The sequence below is a fragment of the Gekko japonicus genome, unplaced genomic scaffold (assembly GCF_001447785.1).
Source record: "Gekko japonicus isolate JY-2015 unplaced genomic scaffold, Gekko_japonicus_V1.1 scaffold135, whole genome shotgun sequence".
NCBI lineage: Eukaryota > Metazoa > Chordata > Lepidosauria > Squamata > Gekkonidae > Gekko > Gekko japonicus.
Window position 1 is genome coordinate 366,862 of NW_015175359.1, and position 18,741 is coordinate 385,602.

The following is an 18,741-nucleotide window of genomic DNA, read 5'->3' on the forward strand; positions in this document are numbered from 1 at the left end:
AAAGAAGGAGCCCTTTCTCCCTCTATGCCGTTACCCCAAGCTTAATCGAGCCTCTGTGGACTTTAAAAATCCCTCACCCCGCAGCAGTTTTGTGACCGCAAGAAAAGTGTGTAGTTTGGCCCTCAGGGCTGTCCTAACTCTCATCCCTTTCCTCAGTCAACTTTTGCCCACACAATTCCTTCAGTTCTTAGCACTTAAGCACACACACAGCCGCCAAACTGGCCTCACACTTCCCTCATGATCTGTTAGCAACTGTGCACAAATATTCGTTGCTGCTCGTTTCACTCTCCCAGCACTTAAAGTGATCATAAAGACATCCTATCTTAAGCCCTGCTCTCTTTACACCTGCCTGCAGGGGTAAGGCGGGTGGCAACCAGAGACAGGGCTTTTCCAGTGGTGGCACCATGCCTTTGGAATACCCTCCCCATTTGACACTCACCTAGCACCTTTCTTATTCTCTTTTAGGCACCAGGCCAAAACATTTCTTTTTACCCAGACTTTTAATTAAGGGGATCTATCTTTTTTTAAAGCTCTTTTTATGATCTCCTTCTAGCCCCAGGACTATTTTACGAAAATTCTTTTTAGGCTGTCCCATGCTGTTTTATACCCTGGTTTGTTTTCAATGGCCGGTTTTTATTTATGCAGATTATTATTGATAATTCCTATGGTGTCTTTAATTATTCTATTGCACGGTTTTACTTTGTGAGCTGCCTTGAGCAAGTCTCTGGAGAGGCAGCATATAAATGCAATAAGTAAATTACAAAATAAAAACATTCACCTCAGCCCAGATACGCCTTCTTATCACCCCCCCAAAATAAAAATCCATTCACGTATTACAATATAAAATCTTTCACTGGCTCTGATTGCTTGGGTTTCCCCCCCCCCTAATTTTTTTTGGGGGTCCTTCTAGATTGCAAGCCACATTCAGAAGACCTGGCTTTCTTTACAGGAAGAAAGAACACCACTCAGGCTCTGCAGCCAAGAGGACATCCTCACCGCTTGCGATGCCATCATCTCATTGATGCTCTGCTCATACTGCTCAGCCAGGATGGCAAGCTTCCTTGTCTGCTCATCCTTCAGGCTCTTCAGAATAGTTTTGTGCTCACTCTTTGGAGTCACTTCCAGCTGGTGGTTCTTGAGTGCTTTATACTGCTTGGTTTGCACTTTGCACGTGTCCTGGAACTGCTTCTTGATCTGCATTTCCATGGCCTGCAAGGAAAGGTGGCAATTCAGGTTGTGCATTTTAAAAATGCTAATAATTGCCCAATGCTCATGCAAGAAGAAGGTGTACAGTCTCACCATCAGCTTTATAGCCACATGCCGTAACATGATAGAATCATTATATAAAAAACAAACAAACAATAAATCACTCAGGTCAGCTAGTGTCTTCTATAGTTCAACCCCAGGCTTGATTTAAAAGTGATGCTGACCATGGCAAAAGCAACTACCCACAGGACTTTGCACTTACACTGCATCTTGTTTAAGCTGGGCTGCTACCTGTGCAAAGAGGCTACAGCTTTGCATGAGTAGCAGCCCAGTTTAAATAAGATGCCATGCCAGTGCAGAGAGCCATGGGTAAAGAAAGCCTCTGCTACCGCCAGTGTCACTTTTCAATCAAGACTTTTATGTGTGTGTAAAGTGCTGTTGAGTGGCTGCGGTAGCTCAGAGGTTAAGACGCTGAGCTGCAGATTGGAAGGTCTGTAGTTCGGTAGTTCGAGACCCTAGTGTCGCATGACGGAGTGAGCTCCTGTCTCTGGCTCCAGCTCCTGCCAACCTAGCAGTTCAAAAGCAAGAAACGGCAAGTAGATAAATAGGGACCACTTTGGTGGGAAGGAAACAGCATTCTGTGCGCCTCGGTGTTTAGTCATGCCAGCCACATGACCACAGAAACTTCTTTGGACAGTGCTGGCTCTTCTGCTTGGAAACGGAGATGAGCACCGCCCCCTAGAGTCGGATTCAACTGGCTTTCGAGCAAGGGGCTTTTGAGGCAAGTGAGAAGCAGAGGTGGTTTGCCACTGCCTTCCTCTGCAGAATTTTTCTTGGTGGTTTTCCTGCCAAGTACCAACCCAGCTTAGCTTCCAAGATCTGATGAGACCAGGCTATATCACACCACCTTCTCTCTCTCAATCAAGACTTACTAGAGATGAATACAGGATAAACCCCTCAGCAGTATAGCCTGAGTAGCGTGTGACAAACTGGAGGTGTTACAAATTTGTCCTTGAAGTTTTACAGTAACGAAAATTGAATCAATGGATAGTCTCTATACTGGTCATGAACAAACCATGGCCAGTTCTTAGATGTGACTGGTAGCTGGCAGCTTTCTCTGGCTTTCAAAGAGAAATGCTGGAGACTCTGGGTGCTCCCCCCCATCTGAAAGCTGAAGGCAGATCAGGTGTGAGAGAAACATTTCGGTTGTACACACTCATCACACTTTCACTACTTGTGAAACCAGTTGGCCACACACAAAGCGGAACAACAGAAACTGCCTCTCTCAAAGCACTCCCAGCTCTCTTAAGAAACAGTCTGTTTCCAGGCTAACGTTTCTGCTATATTTTTTGGGACAAGAAAATCCAGTACTTCTCCAGCTGGTTAAGACATACAATCTTACAAAGCCTATGAATTTGATAATGAATTCCAAATCACGGTTCTCTGTCTCCACCTTTAACTTACAGGGAAAAATCCTTACTTGATCCTGCAAAAGATGGCTTTAGGTTACATTTCCCATTACTAGTGACCTAACTAGAAGACTGGTAAAAGGTAAAGGTAAAGGTTCCCTTGCTCGAAAGCCAGTCGAATCCGACTCTAGGGTTGCGGTGCTCATCTCCGTTTCAAAGCCGAAGAGCCAGCGCTGTCCGAAGACATTTCCGTGGTCATGTGGCCGGCATGACTAAACACGAAGGCTCACGGAACGCTGTTACCTTCCCACCGAAGTGGTACCTATTTATCTACTTGCAATTTCTTGCTTTCGTACTGCTAGGTTGGCAGGAGCTGGAACTAGAGACGGGAGCTCACTCAGTCATGCAGCACACTCGGGTCTCGAACTGCTGAACTACCGACCTTCCACAGCCTGCAGATCAGCTTCTTAACCACTTGAGCCACCGCAGCTCCAAGAAGACTGGACAGCACTGTAAATGGTTGTGCTTTTCTTTTTTCCATCTCAATGGTTTATTACCTTCCACTGCTGATTTGGACTGTGGCTTTGCTCTTAGATACTTGTAAACTGCCCTGAATGCCACACTTCATCAGAAAGGGGAGCATGATGGATTAAAATGAATAAATAGAGAGAGAGTGATCACCTTCAAGTTTTTGGGCTGCTGCCGAAGTTCCATCACGTGCTTCCTGTGCAGCTCCCGCTCCCGCCGCTTGTTGTACTCCAGCTGGTTCTCTAGCTCAGTCTGGTGCTGCAGCCGGATCAAGTCCATGCGTAGCTTCTGCAACGTGTGCAGCTGCCTGTACTCTAACTCCCGCGTCGACTCATCGTGCCGGATTAGCATGGCGTGCTCCATCTCCTTCTGCGTTCTCTTCTTATTTAGCTCCTGCATACAGTAAGGGGAAAGCTTACAAGGAGCGAGCCCAAGAAAAGCAGCAAACTGTAATCTCCCTTGCACGTCGCCGAGGTGGTGAGATTTTTGACGAATGCTCTACTGAGCTAGTCTGGGATCAAAATGGTCCCTGCTTGAGAATTGCTTTGCTGGATTAAACCAAAGGCCCATCTAACCCTGCACTGTTTTAACAGCAACCAACCAGAAGGGCACGAAGGTAGTCAGGTAGTCAGAGGGACATGGCCTCTGCACAGGGAGATTCTTCTCTGCCGTCATGATACATTTTGTATGAATTTATCTAAGACCATCACTACATCTTATAGTAACTGTCATGCATTTATTTTTTTCAGATGGGTAGCCATGTTGGTCCGCAGGAGAAGAGCAAGATTCGAGTCCAGCGGCACCTTAAAGACCAACAAGATTTTCTGGGTAAAAACTTTTGAGAGGCAAAGCTCCCTTTGTCCTCATCTGACCTTCATATCTGACAAAGAGAGCTATGACTCCTGGAAATTTTAGAATCAAGCTCAGTATCACCTTAAGAGACCAACAAGATTTACAGGGTATACGCTTTCGACAGTCAAAGCTGCCTTTGTCAGATACAACAGAGCTTTAACTCTCAAAAGCTCATATGCTGAATATCTTGTTGGTCTCTAAGAGGCTGCTGGATTAAAATCCAGTTTTTCTATTGCAGGCCAGCACAGTCGCCCGCCTGAAACTTCCTAGAAATCTCGTTGGTGTTACTGGACTCTGATCATGCATTTATTTGGCACAGTGTGAAAAACTGTTTTCACAGATTCATCCTGAAGTGATTGCAGATCAACTTTGCTGTAGTGCTTGCAGTGGAAGTTCAAAGCCAATCTGCTCATCAGCTTCAGGATGCACAGAAATCTTTTGTTTTGTAGTTCTGCAAGCTACCCAGCAGGTGGCGACCATGAGCCCAGAGACCTGCAGTTCAGCTACTTTCACAGAATGGATGGCTTGGTTTCTAGTCCAATTCTGGGTGTATTGTTTTGTTTTTATTAAGTATGTATATGTGGCTGATGTGGTGTAAAGCATGGGGGAAGAGTCATTTTAACAGCAAGTGACAAGACCCCATCCGTTTGATTTTAAGGAGAAAGGTACGATACTTTCGGAGGGATCCAGGTGGGTGGTCATGTTGGTCTGAAGCAGTAGAACAAAGTTTGAGGCCAGTGGGCACCTTTAAGGCCAAAGGTGGGCACCTTTAAGGCCACCTTTAAAGCCATAATTAAAACTGTATTTAAGGTATGAGCTTTCGTGTGCACGCACACTTCTTCAGATTCAGTCAAATGGAACTTACCAGTCCATACATATAGGGAGATGGTGAACAACGAATTACTATACAACGTAATGAAGGTGTTTTAACAGATGCAAAGACCAAACAAGCTAAGTTGATATAAAAAGTAAAGGTAAAGGTTCCCTTTCTCGAAAGGTAGTCGAGTCCGACTCTAGGGTTGCGGTGCTCATCTCCGTTTCAAAGCCGAAGAGCCAGTGCTGTCCGAAGACGTTTCCGTGGTCATGTGGCCGGCATGACTAAACACCAAGGCGCACGGAATGCTGTTACCTTCCCACTGAAGTGGTACCTATTTATCTACTTGCAATTTCTTGCTTTCGAACTGCTAGGTGGCAGAAGCTGGAACTAGAGACGGGAGCCCACTCCGTCATGCGGCAACTCGGGTCTCGAACTGCTGAACTACTGACCTTCCACAGCCTGCAGTTCAGCGTCTTAACCACTTGAGCCACCGCAGCTCCTTAAATTGATATAAATAAACTTATATATAAACTTAGCTTGTTTGGTCTTTACATCTGTTAAAACATCATTATGTTGTATTCGCTGTTCACCGTCTGCCTATATGTATGGACTGGTAAGTTCCATTTCAGTGTATCTGAGGAAGTGTCCGTGCACACGAAAACTCATACCTTGAATAAAACTTTGTTGGTCTTAAAGGTGCCACTGGACTTAAACTTTGTTCTACTTTCAGAGGGAGTCATGGTTAATGTACCATGGATCTCCCTGTGACCAGCACTGCAATCACACAGAAGGCAAACAGCATCAGGTACTTTTCCTGGGGCCATCCAACAACCTAGGCCACACCTGTGCCCTCTAGACATGCTAGTGAGTGTACCTCTGAAACACATACACACAAGAGCATCCATCGGCCCATTCTCATACCTTATCAATACCTCCCTGCTAGTGACATTCACTCCTCCAGCTCTACTAGCTATCTGAAGGTTTTCTGCTGTTTCTCCCTTATGCGCCTCTTTGAACACCTAAATCCAGCACTGGATGCTGGTCTCTCCCTTGAAAAATTCCTTCTCAAAACTCACTTTTCCTGCAAATCCTTTAAGTCTTCAGATTCTCGTTTATTTATTTATTATTCGATTTATATCCCACCCTCCCCTAAGGCTCAGGGCGGCTAACAACTGGGGCAAAAGCCATAATTTAAACACTTAAAACAAGATAAAAACATAACAATAGTACAACAAAATACTGCCCATTTAAGGAAACTGAGACAATGTTGGCCTTAACTTTATATTCAGAAACATTTTAGTTAGTGAATACATTGTGAACTAACACAATGCTACTATGTTCCACTGAAACTAAGGCTGTTCAACTGAAGCGGCTGCATATTCTTCCTTGTTTATCCTCAATACCATCTTTTTCTGTCTAAATTTGGATTGTAAATGGGACAGAATTTTTTTTTTAAAAAACCCAGCACATTATTTGCCAAACATATCAATAGTGCACAAATCTAAATCACAAGGGAGGTACAGTGGTATCGTTCAAGAGGTAATGCCGAAGTGTTATGTTCTTATTCTTTTAAGCCCTGACCAGCCCTGTCCTCGATGCATACTGAAAGGAGTATTTATACAGAGTTGCACCTTAAAGCAAGGGACTAAGAAATGCCTTCCTGGATCAGCCAAAGTCCACCTGGTTCAGTGTTCTGATACTGGCTTGCTCTTGGAAAGCTCACAAGGGCATAATGGAGACAGCCAGTTTCACATGATTATTCTCAGAATGTCACAAAATATTACAGCCTCTGAACACAGAGGTTCTGTTCAGCTATTGGGGCTAACACTGACATGTCCTCCAAGATCTGATCCTTTGGAAAACTACCCAAGACTTTGGCTGTCACCACACCTTGCAGAGACCTTAACCATGGAAGCAAGTCTGGGGTGAATTTTCTTCTCCCAGTTGTACCTTTTTTGGCACAATGCACAGAGAAGTGGCTGTAAAACTTTTTCCTCTTAGGACAGGGGTCCCAAGAAATGCTCCCTCTAAGCTGCAGAGTCTTGTGAGAAAAAATTCTACTTTGCGAGCTACTGGCATTAAAGTTGTGAGTGAGCAATTTGGCTACTGAATAAATTAGTTTGCTTTGGAGCCATCCTTCCTGAGCTAAGACAAAAATGTGTGAGCTGGAGGCTAAAAAACTGTGAGCTAGCTCACACTAACTCAGCTTAGAGGGAACACTGGTCCCAAGTGTGGCACCTATGAGCACCATGGCACCCAATGACACCTTTCTTGGCGCTTGCCGAGTGTTTTTAGAAAGTGGGTGGGGCTCTTGCCCAGTGGGACTTCTGATTGGCTGTGCAGATTTTTTAAAATGCTGCTTTGGTGGCAGCTGCCATCACAGTCTTCACTGCATGACTGAAAGTACATTTGGGTGTACATAAGAAAATATTTTAAAACAATATCTTCATTTGAAAAGGCATCCTGTTAAACAGACGTTTCTCCCTGAAATGTTGAAGAGTTACGCATCACCTCACTCCCTGACATTTTGTGGTTGGCTCCACCCCCTTGTGGTTCTGCCTACCACCCTGTGTCAGAATTCCAAAAGTACCTGCAGGGCCACAAAGGTGGGGAAGCCCATATTAGGACACTGTCACCTGTACACATTATCTCCAAAAGACAGCCCATTTCCACTTACAATTTGCTTTCAGCAAAAAAAAAACCCCCCCCCCCCCAAAAAAAGCACCCATGGCACCAAACAATCCCAGAAACCTATGCATTTGTCTATTGGGGTAGGTTTTTTTTTTTTACTCCACATTGAGGTACAAAAATGTTAGAAATTATTAATTTTAGATGTTTCTCTTTAAAATTCATCGAAGTCTGTTAGTTGTCTAGTACTTCAGGTTCAAAAGATATTTTTTGTTGCTTCAAATTTTTTAAAAATAGAACTATGTAAAGGAACCATACTGGTGTGAATTATTCTATATGCTAAAGAGGAAGGGGTGGATTTATGCAAAATAAACACCCTGCCTCTCGTCAAAGTATGTTTTCAAGGTCTGGATGTTTAAGTACCGTGAAATGCATGACTTCTGTTTTTGCAGGAATTCTTCGACCCCAATACACAGGAATCTGGCCTTGGAGTATAAATATGCCCTGGAATACAGTATGTGTAGCTTTTTTTTTTACAGGGCGGTCAGAAGAATTAACAATGCGACATGTAAAGAAGGACCTTCTTCTGCCTGGTCAGTACCTGCTCAATGGGCCCAAGTTCTAACACTGGGCGATAAGCAGCACTGGGACCTTTTGGAAAGGCTGGGGAAGTTCCTGTTTTTACAGCACCCATTTGTTCTCCTCTTTCCTTGCCTTTATTTATTTATTTATTTTTAAAATGGGGACAATAGGAGAGGTATCAGTTAGTATCAAAATAAAATGACAGTCACCTCGACATCATCAGGGCTACTTGATGGCAAACTGGAATGTGGGGTTCTTCCTTTGTGCCTTGCAACCCAGCAGCATTTAATCAGTCCTTGCAAACTGCAAATGCATGAGATCTCTTAAAGTGTTATTCCCCCATAACATATGTACTGAAGGGGATAGAGGCACTCATCTCCATGTCCCAGCTCCCAACCTGGATGAGTATTCGTGGATCTGTCCCGTACTTAATGGTTGAATCAGTGAACAAAATGTAGTTGAATTATAACTACTCTGAACATCCTCAGAGGAACAGAGAACATTTCCCAACAAAGTTTCATCAAAAGAAGAGTTGGATTTATACCCCGCTCTTTACTTGAAGTGTCAGAGTGGATTACAATATCCTTCCCTTCCTCTCCCTACAACAGCAGACACCCTGTGAGGTAGGTGGGGCTGAGAAAGCTCTGAGAGAACAGCTCTGAGAGAACTTGTGACTGACCTAAGGTCACCCAGCAGCTACATGTGGAGCAGCAGGGAACTGAACCCGGTTCTCCAGATTAGAGTCTGCTGCTCTTAACCACTACACCAAACTGGCTCTGACAGGCCCAATCCACCACCTACCCATCCCTGTTGTCCTCTGCATTGTTCCTTGCCCAAACCCACCATGCAAGCCTCCCCCTCTACAATGATTCAAGTTAAATGCAAGAATGAATATACCTCTATACAGCACATGCCTCAGAGTGGGGCTCTTCCTGCTTAAACAGGTAACACTGCCACCACTTCTTCAGAGGGGTGTTTGTGTGTCTTTCAGGGAAATGCCCTGGCTGAGAAGCCCATATTACATAGAACTGGGTGTACAAATAATGATTAACTGGAGAGCATGCGTGCTTACTGCAACACAACACTAAATGAAAAGTTTGAAATACAAACTGCGTTACGCAGTGTCAGTGAGTCTGCTATGGAATCACATTCAATGCATTTCTGGGACATACACAGGCTTCTTCTCAGAATTAGGCTCAGGGGGAACTTGCCCTCCTGATTTTCAGCAGAAGCCAGACTGGCACAGTGCTGATTGGCTTACAACTTGCGTCATTCACAAAGTTACCTCCTACGCATTCAGAACACAGCGGCGTACAGTGCTGACTGCCCAGGCCTTGAATGAAATAAGGCTTCATCCTTTCTCCAGCAGATTTAAAAGTATTTAAAAACAGTATAAAACCTGTGTGTTTTTTAATGCATCGTGACTGCGTACCCAAGCCAAGCCTTGAAAAACAAACGAAGGGGACAACTGGCCTGAAGCACTGGGGCAGGGGGGGAAAGGTAAACACCAAGAGGCCATCAGAATTCAAGTAACAGAAAGTAAATGCTTGGGGTGGCCCAGTGAGGAAGGAGTTGATGTACCACAGCTGACTCCCAGACATTGACAGCAGGGAAAGTGACTGGCCTCGTCTCCTGGGCCCATGCTGTCACCGGCTGGGTGCTGCTGTGGGGCTTTGGCTTGGGCATGGCCAGCAGTGGCATGGGCTTCAGAGGTACTGGGTGTACCTTGCTTGGAGCACCGAAATACCTTGCACCGGCCCCAGGTTGCCGCTTGGCAAATGGCCACCTGCATGTACCCAATCCCCTCCCGTCCACCATAAACAAAGGTTAAAGAAAAAAAAGGTAAAACGTGCTACCTCCCGAATGTTCTGCTGCTCCAACTCGTGCCTCCTGATCATGCTTTTTCGCTTGAAGAAACGGCAGTTTTTGTCATAGTAGAGTCTCTGCTGGCTGAGAAGATGGGCCTCCTCTTCAGCCTGTGTGTGCTGCAGGTTCTCTTTGTGTTTGGATATCCTCTCTTGCTTCTCCTTCTTCGGTGTGCTGTGATCCTCATTCATCTCCTACGCATACAGAGGAACGACCGAGAAACAAATGCCATTTGTTAAATGCACCCTTCTTTCATAACAGGGAAGAAACTTGTGTGCCTCCTGCTCCTCCCCCCCCCCACATTTCTGCCACCTGCCTGGGCTTAACAGCAACATAGGGCATCCCTCCAAATCCCCCTCCCCCCAGAAGGGTTTAAGCCTATTACTCCTCAAGATGCCCCTGATGGGAGCTAATCAACTGACAATACAGGGACTCCAAGGGAGAGAGTGAAATGATTTTAAAGTTCACAGAACAGGCTGAAGTGATGCTTCCTTAATACTTGAGGGCTAATTCTGGGGCATGCAAGGAAGTTGCTTTCAGTTAATTCAAGCTGCAGCGTCCAGAAATTGCCACATGCTGAATCCACCTGCTTGTGTGCTGTACGTAGGTTTAGCATACACAGCCAATCCGAGGTGCAACCCAAATTTCACCTAAATCAAACCTCAAAGTGAACTTGAAAGTTCCATCTCAGACAAAACGTTTGAGGGATGTTAGCAAAGCTGCAAGAGTTTTGATAACAGCAGCAAGATTTTGCGAGGAATGGGAAGGTTTCTGTACATGGCTTGTGCCGCAGGCTGGCGAGCCTGAGCAATTCTTGGTAGCCAGATGCACAAAGGGACCCATAAAGTGAGAGCCAGCACTACCGTCTTGGTTTTCCCTTGATGCAGGATCCTGCCAGGTTGAAGATAGTGCATACTACCCCCAATCATCCAGGCCCTGTGCCAAACAGGCACGTTCCCCACAGAGTCCCTTGCAACAGGATGTCACCTTGTTTGTCCGCTCCTTTTTGCCCTTTTCTGACTTTGTCTACACTTCCTCAACAGCTGAAGAAACATCTTAGGTCAAACTGCTGAATGGCCCTGTAAGGGCTAACAGGCACAGCAGGAGGGGGAGCTGGGAGCTTGTTCAGGGCCACCTGACGTTGGATTTTAAAGAAAATACTGAAGACCCTCATCCATGCACACCGTACCCTTTATTGGCTTCCAACCAGTTACAGAGTTGCCCCCTCCTCTCTGCAGGCGTCAGGAAGTTACTTGACCCACTGTCTCTTTGACTTGTGCGTTTGCTCTCTCCTAGTCTAGCCTCAGGCTCCTTTGGGCCACATCTTTTAAGGCCCACGCTGGGGGAGCTGGATCCACTTCTGCAGCCCAGTCCTCTCCACAACAGGATGCCGTCGCCACCCATGGCTGCCACAAAGGCCAACCAGCCACACCTAACTGGCTAGTGCTAGACCATACTTGCCCAATGGGCACTTGCGCCAGGGAGTTCTCTCCCTCCTGATGGGATGCCACCTCATCTCCGGGTGTGTGTGTGTGTTTGATTACCAGGGCAGACATCTGTGTCACAGCCAAAGCCTCTGTTCCAGGGCCCTCTTATGCTACTAGGGAGGGGAGAGAGGGGCATCTTCATGTAAAACATCTGAGGAGGCCTGAGGGAAGTCTGAAAAGCTTGGATTGAGACAAGACAAAATTTCCTGGGACAATTTTGTGCTTTACATATTTTGCCATGAGTTGGAAGACAGCATGTAAGTGCATCTATGATGTAGCCTCCGCCCTAAAAGAGGAGCTGAAGTATGCACTCCTCTTTGAAGAACAGCCTTCCTAAACTATTCAAGGAACCTCTGGCAGGATTGCACCTTCCTTCCGCTACACAGAGAATTGCAAAGCAGAAAGAAAGAGCGGAGGTGGATATCTTCGCACGGTTTTCACTTAAGATGTGGAGAAGAAGCAGGGAATTCCTGTTCATAAAAACAGTGAAGAGAATGGAAGAAAGAGGCATGCTTTCAACCAATCCTCATGGAAGTACCTAACAATTTCACTTACTGTGTGGTAATACAGCCATGAAGGTATATGTTAAGATTTTTCAAAGTGTTACACTCAGCTGTTCAGAACTGTTGCCCACAAGCCACAGCCAAGGTGAGATTTGTCTCATATGCAAATGGGCTAACAGAGATAATACCCCTTGAACAGCACTTCCATTTCACCTTGCTTCACCTCAGGTGCAATGCTTTAAGAAAGTCAGCCCACACATTCAGCCTCCAGATAATCGAGTGTAGACAAAATAAATAATGTATACGCATGTGCAAACCATACTCACAGCACCTGTTCATGCGCCAGTTGCAATCTGAGTGAGGGAATGTGAACCCAGTACCCAGGTGCCATAGTAACTCTGGATCTGATAATCTGGGATGCAATTCTGCATGTGTACACTCAAGACTGGTATAAACCATAGCACTTAAAATTTCCATCTATTTCCTATGACACTCCAAAAAAAGTTTCCACCAGGTGTTTCCTTCCTTGACTGTAGGGTATTAAATATGTGCGGGGGCCAAACAACTGGGGAATTCTGTGCTTTGTGCTTTTTAATGACATATACCTTGGAGATTCCTTCCTACAGGTGAGTCACAAAGAAAAAGACCCAGCACAGATTTGTAAAGTTAATGCAATTCTCCTGAAAGCTATGTAGGTGCAGGTATTTTGCAAAACATATTTTTTTAAAAATAAGATTTTGTGGTTTAAAAAAATGTTTTTTACTGCACAACATCCTAAAGATCTATTTCCAACATTATATCCTGGAGGAAGCTCAGTGAGGATGCCAACTGCAAATCAGAACATTAAGGGAAAAAGAAGAGGGAAGAAGACATTTGAGAGAGGCTTGACCTGAGTCACAAAAAGAAACAGTGGTCGAGGGACAGAGGGCAGTACTTAGCCCAGAGACACTGGGATCAAAATACCCGGACTGTGCCAGGTATTTTTCTTGGAAATATTAGGACCACTACAATGCAAATGTGCATGTTAATAATTAGACAATCCTGGCTCTCTGATGAGTACATCTGTATGATATGCTTGTGTTCAAACACACCTTTGACACATCCATAGACAGTAGCTAGAGGTAAACACTTAAAAAATCCTGAGATGCAACACGTAAAAACATCATTTCTGTAGTAGTCCCTAATTACCTATCTCAGAAGCTTGTTTCACAGATATTAAGTGCTTTACACACTCTGTGGGGTTTCATCACTGCATTTGCAGCTTGTGGCTTTCTGTGCAGCTGGGGACATACCTCCCAGATATCTTCCCCACAGTGACCAACAATCTGCATTTTGCATTTTCCATGGAAAGTGACTTGCAGGGGTCATTTCCTGCGGGAGCGCACAGGAGCGGAGCTCCGGCAGTAAGGAGCCCAGGGGGCGGGCACATGCAAAAAGCCCCACCCCCTGCTCCCAGCAGCCCTCAGTCGGGCCACAAGGAGCAAGAAGCAACCAGGTAAGTTGCAGAGCCCCCCCTCGGCCCGCCTTCAGGTACAAGCTCTCCCTCCTCTGTGAGGGCAGATCTGCACGTCCCTCCCCCCAATAGCTAGCAATCCAAAACAGTCCAGTGGCACCTTTAAGACCAAGTTTTATTCAGGTACAAGCTCTCCCTCCTCTGCGAGGGCAGATCTCCATGTTCCTCCCCCCCCCCCAAAGCAAGCAATCCAAAACAGGCCAGTGGAGCCTGAGTGGTGGGTGTTGCCTTCTGACACACTTCTGGTGATGTCAGGGGGTGTGGAATATGGAAATAAGTTATGCTAATGAGCTCCTGCTCCTCTTTTTCTATGAAATGACCCCTGGTGACTTGTATCACTGGAGGAAGGGTGCATGGCTTAGTGAGAGCTATTCATGCCAAAGGTTTAGTCCCTGATATCTGCAGCTGAAGGATTTCATTCAACAGGAGTTGGAACAGACCTTGTTGGCCTGAGCTACTGGAGGGCTGTTGCTGACCACAGCAGACAATACTGAACTAGACAGACCTAAGGTGCAACTTGACGTAAGGCAGCATCCAATATATTTGTGCTATTTTCAATGAGATTGGGAGTGCCTTGTTACCAAATCCATCACATAATCCCTGCACACAGTTGTTTGGAGCTGCAACAAGCTGACACCTCTGGCTCTGATTCGGTTGCTACCACTCAACTGTGCAGTGGGGCTCTGCCCTTGCTGGGCAACAGTGACCAGGAAGGTCTAGGGTTGAGGGCAAACCACAGAAGCAGCAGTGAGGCTGCTGGACCACCGGGGGTGGGTGGGTGGAGGCAAGTTATCAGCCCTCTGGGCTGGCACCAAAGGAACCACCAAAATCCAGAGGGAATCCCATTGGATAGGCTGATCTGGCCAGGATTTGCAGAAACTATGAAGAGCTATTTAAACTCTCTCAGCCAGAGGTTGAGGAGGAGGTTTTGGCTTGACCCCTCTCTCCAGTGGACCCCTAGAGAAAAGAGGGAGTCACACTAAGGGAAGAGGGTGAATGTAAGCTCTCTCCCATCCCAACCTGAGCCCTTCCTGCAAGAGCAAGGGAAAAGGAACACGCTCCACCACTGCACTAAGATTGGATCCGGGCTGCCTCCTCACAGTGGTAACACATTTGCCAGCAACGACCAAATGCATATACATGGAGCTAACTGCACAAGTGCAAGATCATTACATGTTACAACCAGTGCTCCCTCTAAGCTGAGTTAGTGTGAGCTAGCTCACAGTTTTTTAGCCTCCGGCTCACACATTTTTGTCTTAGCTCAGGAAGAATGGCTCCAGAACAAACTAATTTATGCAGTAGCCAAATCACTTGCTCACAACTTTAATGCCAGTAGCTCACAAAGTAGAATTTTTGCTCACAAGACTCCACAGTTTAGAGAGAGCATTGGTTACAACTTATATGCAAGAACAGTGCTTTCTCCACCGGACAATGGGCACTGGAATATTCAGAATTCAAGACTTCCTAAGCCATTTATTTTAAAAAGAAAGCAAATATGGGATAGATTGCTAAAGAGTAGCATTAGGAACATTTCTTGCAATAAGGGATATCTAGATGAGATGCCTGGGAAGGTGAACTTCAAAATGGAGAATATCATCACAGTAAGGGGCCTTGTTTGGGAGTGCCAAGCACAGTGATAGATGTGCCCTGATGGAGTGCCTTCTACAGGTGCAAAAGAATGCCAAAAGGACAATCACAGGATGGGATTACACAGACTTCCCTTATCTGGGAGCTCCAATCATACTGAATTACATCTAAAGGACATGGGGTAATTAAGACCCCAGAAGAACATTTGCCTGTTCAAAAAATCAAGCCCACGTGCAGAATATTTTAAGCAGGGGCAGTGCCAGGACCTCAAGTAACGAACCAGGAAAGCTGACATTCTGGGTGGAAACACAGACCATCACTACATGGTAAGTTGCCCATGGTCTAATGTAACCAGACCCTGCTAAGATGCAGCTCCTGGGACCGCTCAAGGAGAAGCTGAGTAAGTTTTGGAACAGAAATTCAGCACATTGCATAATTCAGACAGGTTGCAGAATGTAGATTTTTTTTGTTGACAGAAACTGGAACATACATCATAGCCCTGCCACTGAGTGAACATCCATGCACCAAGTTTGGGGATATACAAGTAGGCATAGCTGCCTGGTACTTGTAGAACTCCCTTCAATTTTTGGTTCACAAAAGCTGTAGCCTGAATTACAGAAGCAGTGAAAGACCTTCATATAGGAGGGGGCATTGATGACTATACCGATCAAATTTATTACATTTCTAAGACTGAGCTGAAATGCTTCCCACCCCACGTTTTAAACCCAGTTTGCCAGCTGTGAAGAAGGACCCCCCCCTTTCAACTGTCTTTTTAAGGGTGCTGCAACCATCAAAGTTTTTGCTTAATTTAGCACCAACAGCAACTGCATTCCTCACTGCTACTTGGTACCATCTATTTCTTTCTTCCCCCTGCAAACAAAGCCTGAGTGAGGGCAAGCACCGTCCTCAATCTGATCTGACTTCATGACAACACCATATAGCCAATCAGATATGGCTAGATGATAATGTCCAAAGTAAGGGCAGCCCTTCCAGCCCTCCCTCTGACATATCATGTATAAGGGGGTGGGGGGGAGACACGGGACTTTATGGTTCCAAACCTCAATGAGACATGCAATCACTGTCAAGATAACAACTGACAGCAAGAAGTAGTAACAACAACAACAAAAAGAGCTTGGGGGGGGGGGAGATATTTGCAAAATGTCCTCCCACTCCATAAAAGCTGTCTTATGAATGGAAAGAGTTCTAGATAGAACATTTGACTCCATCCATTCCTACTTTTGTTGTGAACATTTTCCCCAAGTCTCTAAGAAAGAGAAGGTTATAAGCCCAATTGAGTAACTAAAAAGCAACTTTCCCCCCAGGGAAACAAAGAATCTCTGAGACATCCTGCTCTAATGTATTACTACTGACTGGTTTTAGATTCACTCAAAACAATAACTCAGAGGACACAATTTAGCCTGAAACCCAGAATGAAAAAACGGGAAGAGCCTTCTTGCCTCTTTAATCTTTTCCTTGCAAATCTTGTATTGCTTCTTCTGACTTTCTAAGAAATTGGTCAGATCTCTCTTCTGCTGAGTCAAAATCTGCTGCTGGAACTTCTTCTCATCTGCTGCCGCTGACTTTGCCTGAAATATGAGAGAGGAATAATGAGCATCTTAACATTTTCAGTTGTGCCTTTTCTGCTGTTCTCCCAGTGCTGTGGTTTGGTCATTCATAGTCTAGACTGGCAGAACTCAATGGTGTCCATATAACAATCATACCCAAGATCAGCTTGGCCCCTGTGTGATGGGTTGGCAAGATCCTGATCCTGCATCTCCCTAAGCACATAGTCATAGAATCATAGAGCTGGAAGGTACCTCCAGAGTCATCTAGTCCAACCCCATGCACAATGAAGGAAATTCACAAATACCTCCCCGCACACACACCCAGTGACCCCTGCTCCATGCCCAGAAGATGGCATAAAACCTCCAGGATCACTGGCCTGGAGAAAAATTGCTGACTGACCTCAAAGTGGTGATCAGCATTTCCCTGGGTGTGTAAGAAAGGGCCATGAGAACTAAGCACTGATGCAACCCATCCTGCCCTCCTTCTCATGATCTGCCGAAGTTCACAGAAACAGCACTGCTGTCAGATGGCCATCTAGCCTCTGTTTGAAAACCTCCAAAGAAGGAGAGAGCCCACCACCTCCCAAGGAAGCCTGTTCCACTGAGGAACTGCTCTGTCAGGAAGTTCTTCTTAATATTTAGCCAAAAACTCCTTTGATTTAATTTCAACCTGCTGGTTCTGGTCCAGCCTTTTAGTCATTTGCTTTGTGAATCCCTTCCACTTTTGCCATCCCTAATCCTGAGCACAGAATTACTGTCAACTTCCTGCCAGAATGGACCATCCATTCAACACTTAGTATATCTCTCACAATGCCACACTGCATGTTCCAAAACTGGGCCCATAATCTTGCAGCTGCTTTGGGCAGAGATAGAATTTTGGACTATCTAGCTTGATCCTGCCTCTTCTGATGTGCAGTAGCCCCCAAAGGTCTCTGGCAGAAGAGGCTCTGCTACCTGAGATACTTTAACTGGAGACTCAAGCTGTGATGTTCAGTAGCAGACTGTATGGTTTGTACGCAGAACAAGGTCCCTCTTAACAGTTAGAGCAGGGCAGATAGCAAAAGCAAGCCATATTAACCAAAGGCAAAACAAAAAAAGGCCTGCACTCCTATACTGTGCATATTGAAAACTAAACTCTATTGACATAAATGGAATTTATTTTTAAGCAAATGTGTTGAGGATTAAACTGCAATCTACAGTTCCAGTGCTGCTCATGAAGATGTCTGCAATTGTGCAATCTAATCTGAATCCGGAACTGGTGCCCTCATTGCAAAATCTGAACTCTTTTATTGAGGAATCCCTAACTCCCATTCCATCTAGAGATGCAAAAACTATGCGGAATGAAGTAATGCAGAATGGTCACCTCGAGATTAGACTACTGCAACGCTCACTACACGGGGCTGCCCCTTGTCTCAAATCTGGAAGCTGCAGTTAGTGCAAAATGCGGCAGCCAGGCTGTTGATGGGTCTCTCTATACGAGACCACATCCAGCCTGTGCTGAAGGCATTGCACTGGCTGCCAATAGCTTACCGGATTCATTTCAAGGTGCTGGTTTTGACCTTTAAAGCCCTATATGTTCAGGGGCCTGTCTACTTGAGGGACCGCCTTTCCCCATATGTGCCCCAGAGAGCACTGAGGTCAGGGACACAGAATTGCCTGACTCTCCCTGGCCCGAGAGATGCCAGGTTGGCCATTACTAGAGCCAGGGCCTTTTCAGTGGCAGCTCCACACTGGTGGAACAAGCTCCCAGATGACATCAGGGTCCTGCAGGACCTTTTATAGTTCCGCAGGGCCTGTAAAACGGAGCTCTTCCACCAGGCTTTTGATTAGGAGCCGCCACTGACGAATAAGCCCCCAGAACATACCACTGCCCTTAAACCACCCACTGTTGGATACTGCCTATTACTATGAGGTTGTATACTGAATGCTGCCATCATTTGCACTGTCTTTATTAGCACTTTTACGATGTTATGCAGGTTGTTTATGTGTATTTTATTGTATTTACTGTTTTATTGCATTTTAATGTTTGTACGCCACCTTGAGCCAGTTCAGCTGGCAAGGCAGGATATAAACTGAAAATAATAATAAATAATAATAATTTATAAAAATCTGGACCTTACTTTTTCAGAAGTGTAGGGGTGATCACAGTTCATTTAGCCCCTTGATGTAGACAACTCCTTGTTAAAGAGCAACCCAGC

The 18,741-nt window shown here is 45.5% G+C and overlaps 1 protein-coding gene across 1 annotated transcript in view; it reads right to left on the reverse strand.

The window, feature by feature from the left end:
- The window catches only part of TAOK3 (TAO kinase 3), a 147,617-nt gene that overhangs the window by 4,627 nt on the left and 124,249 nt on the right, over positions 1 to 18,741 (reverse strand). Inside the window, 4 exon segments of the mRNA XM_015425354.1 lie at positions 997 to 1,209; positions 3,297 to 3,536; positions 9,879 to 10,082; positions 16,436 to 16,564. Of these exon segments, the coding sequence (XP_015280840.1) occupies positions 997 to 1,209; positions 3,297 to 3,536; positions 9,879 to 10,082; positions 16,436 to 16,564 (786 nt within the window).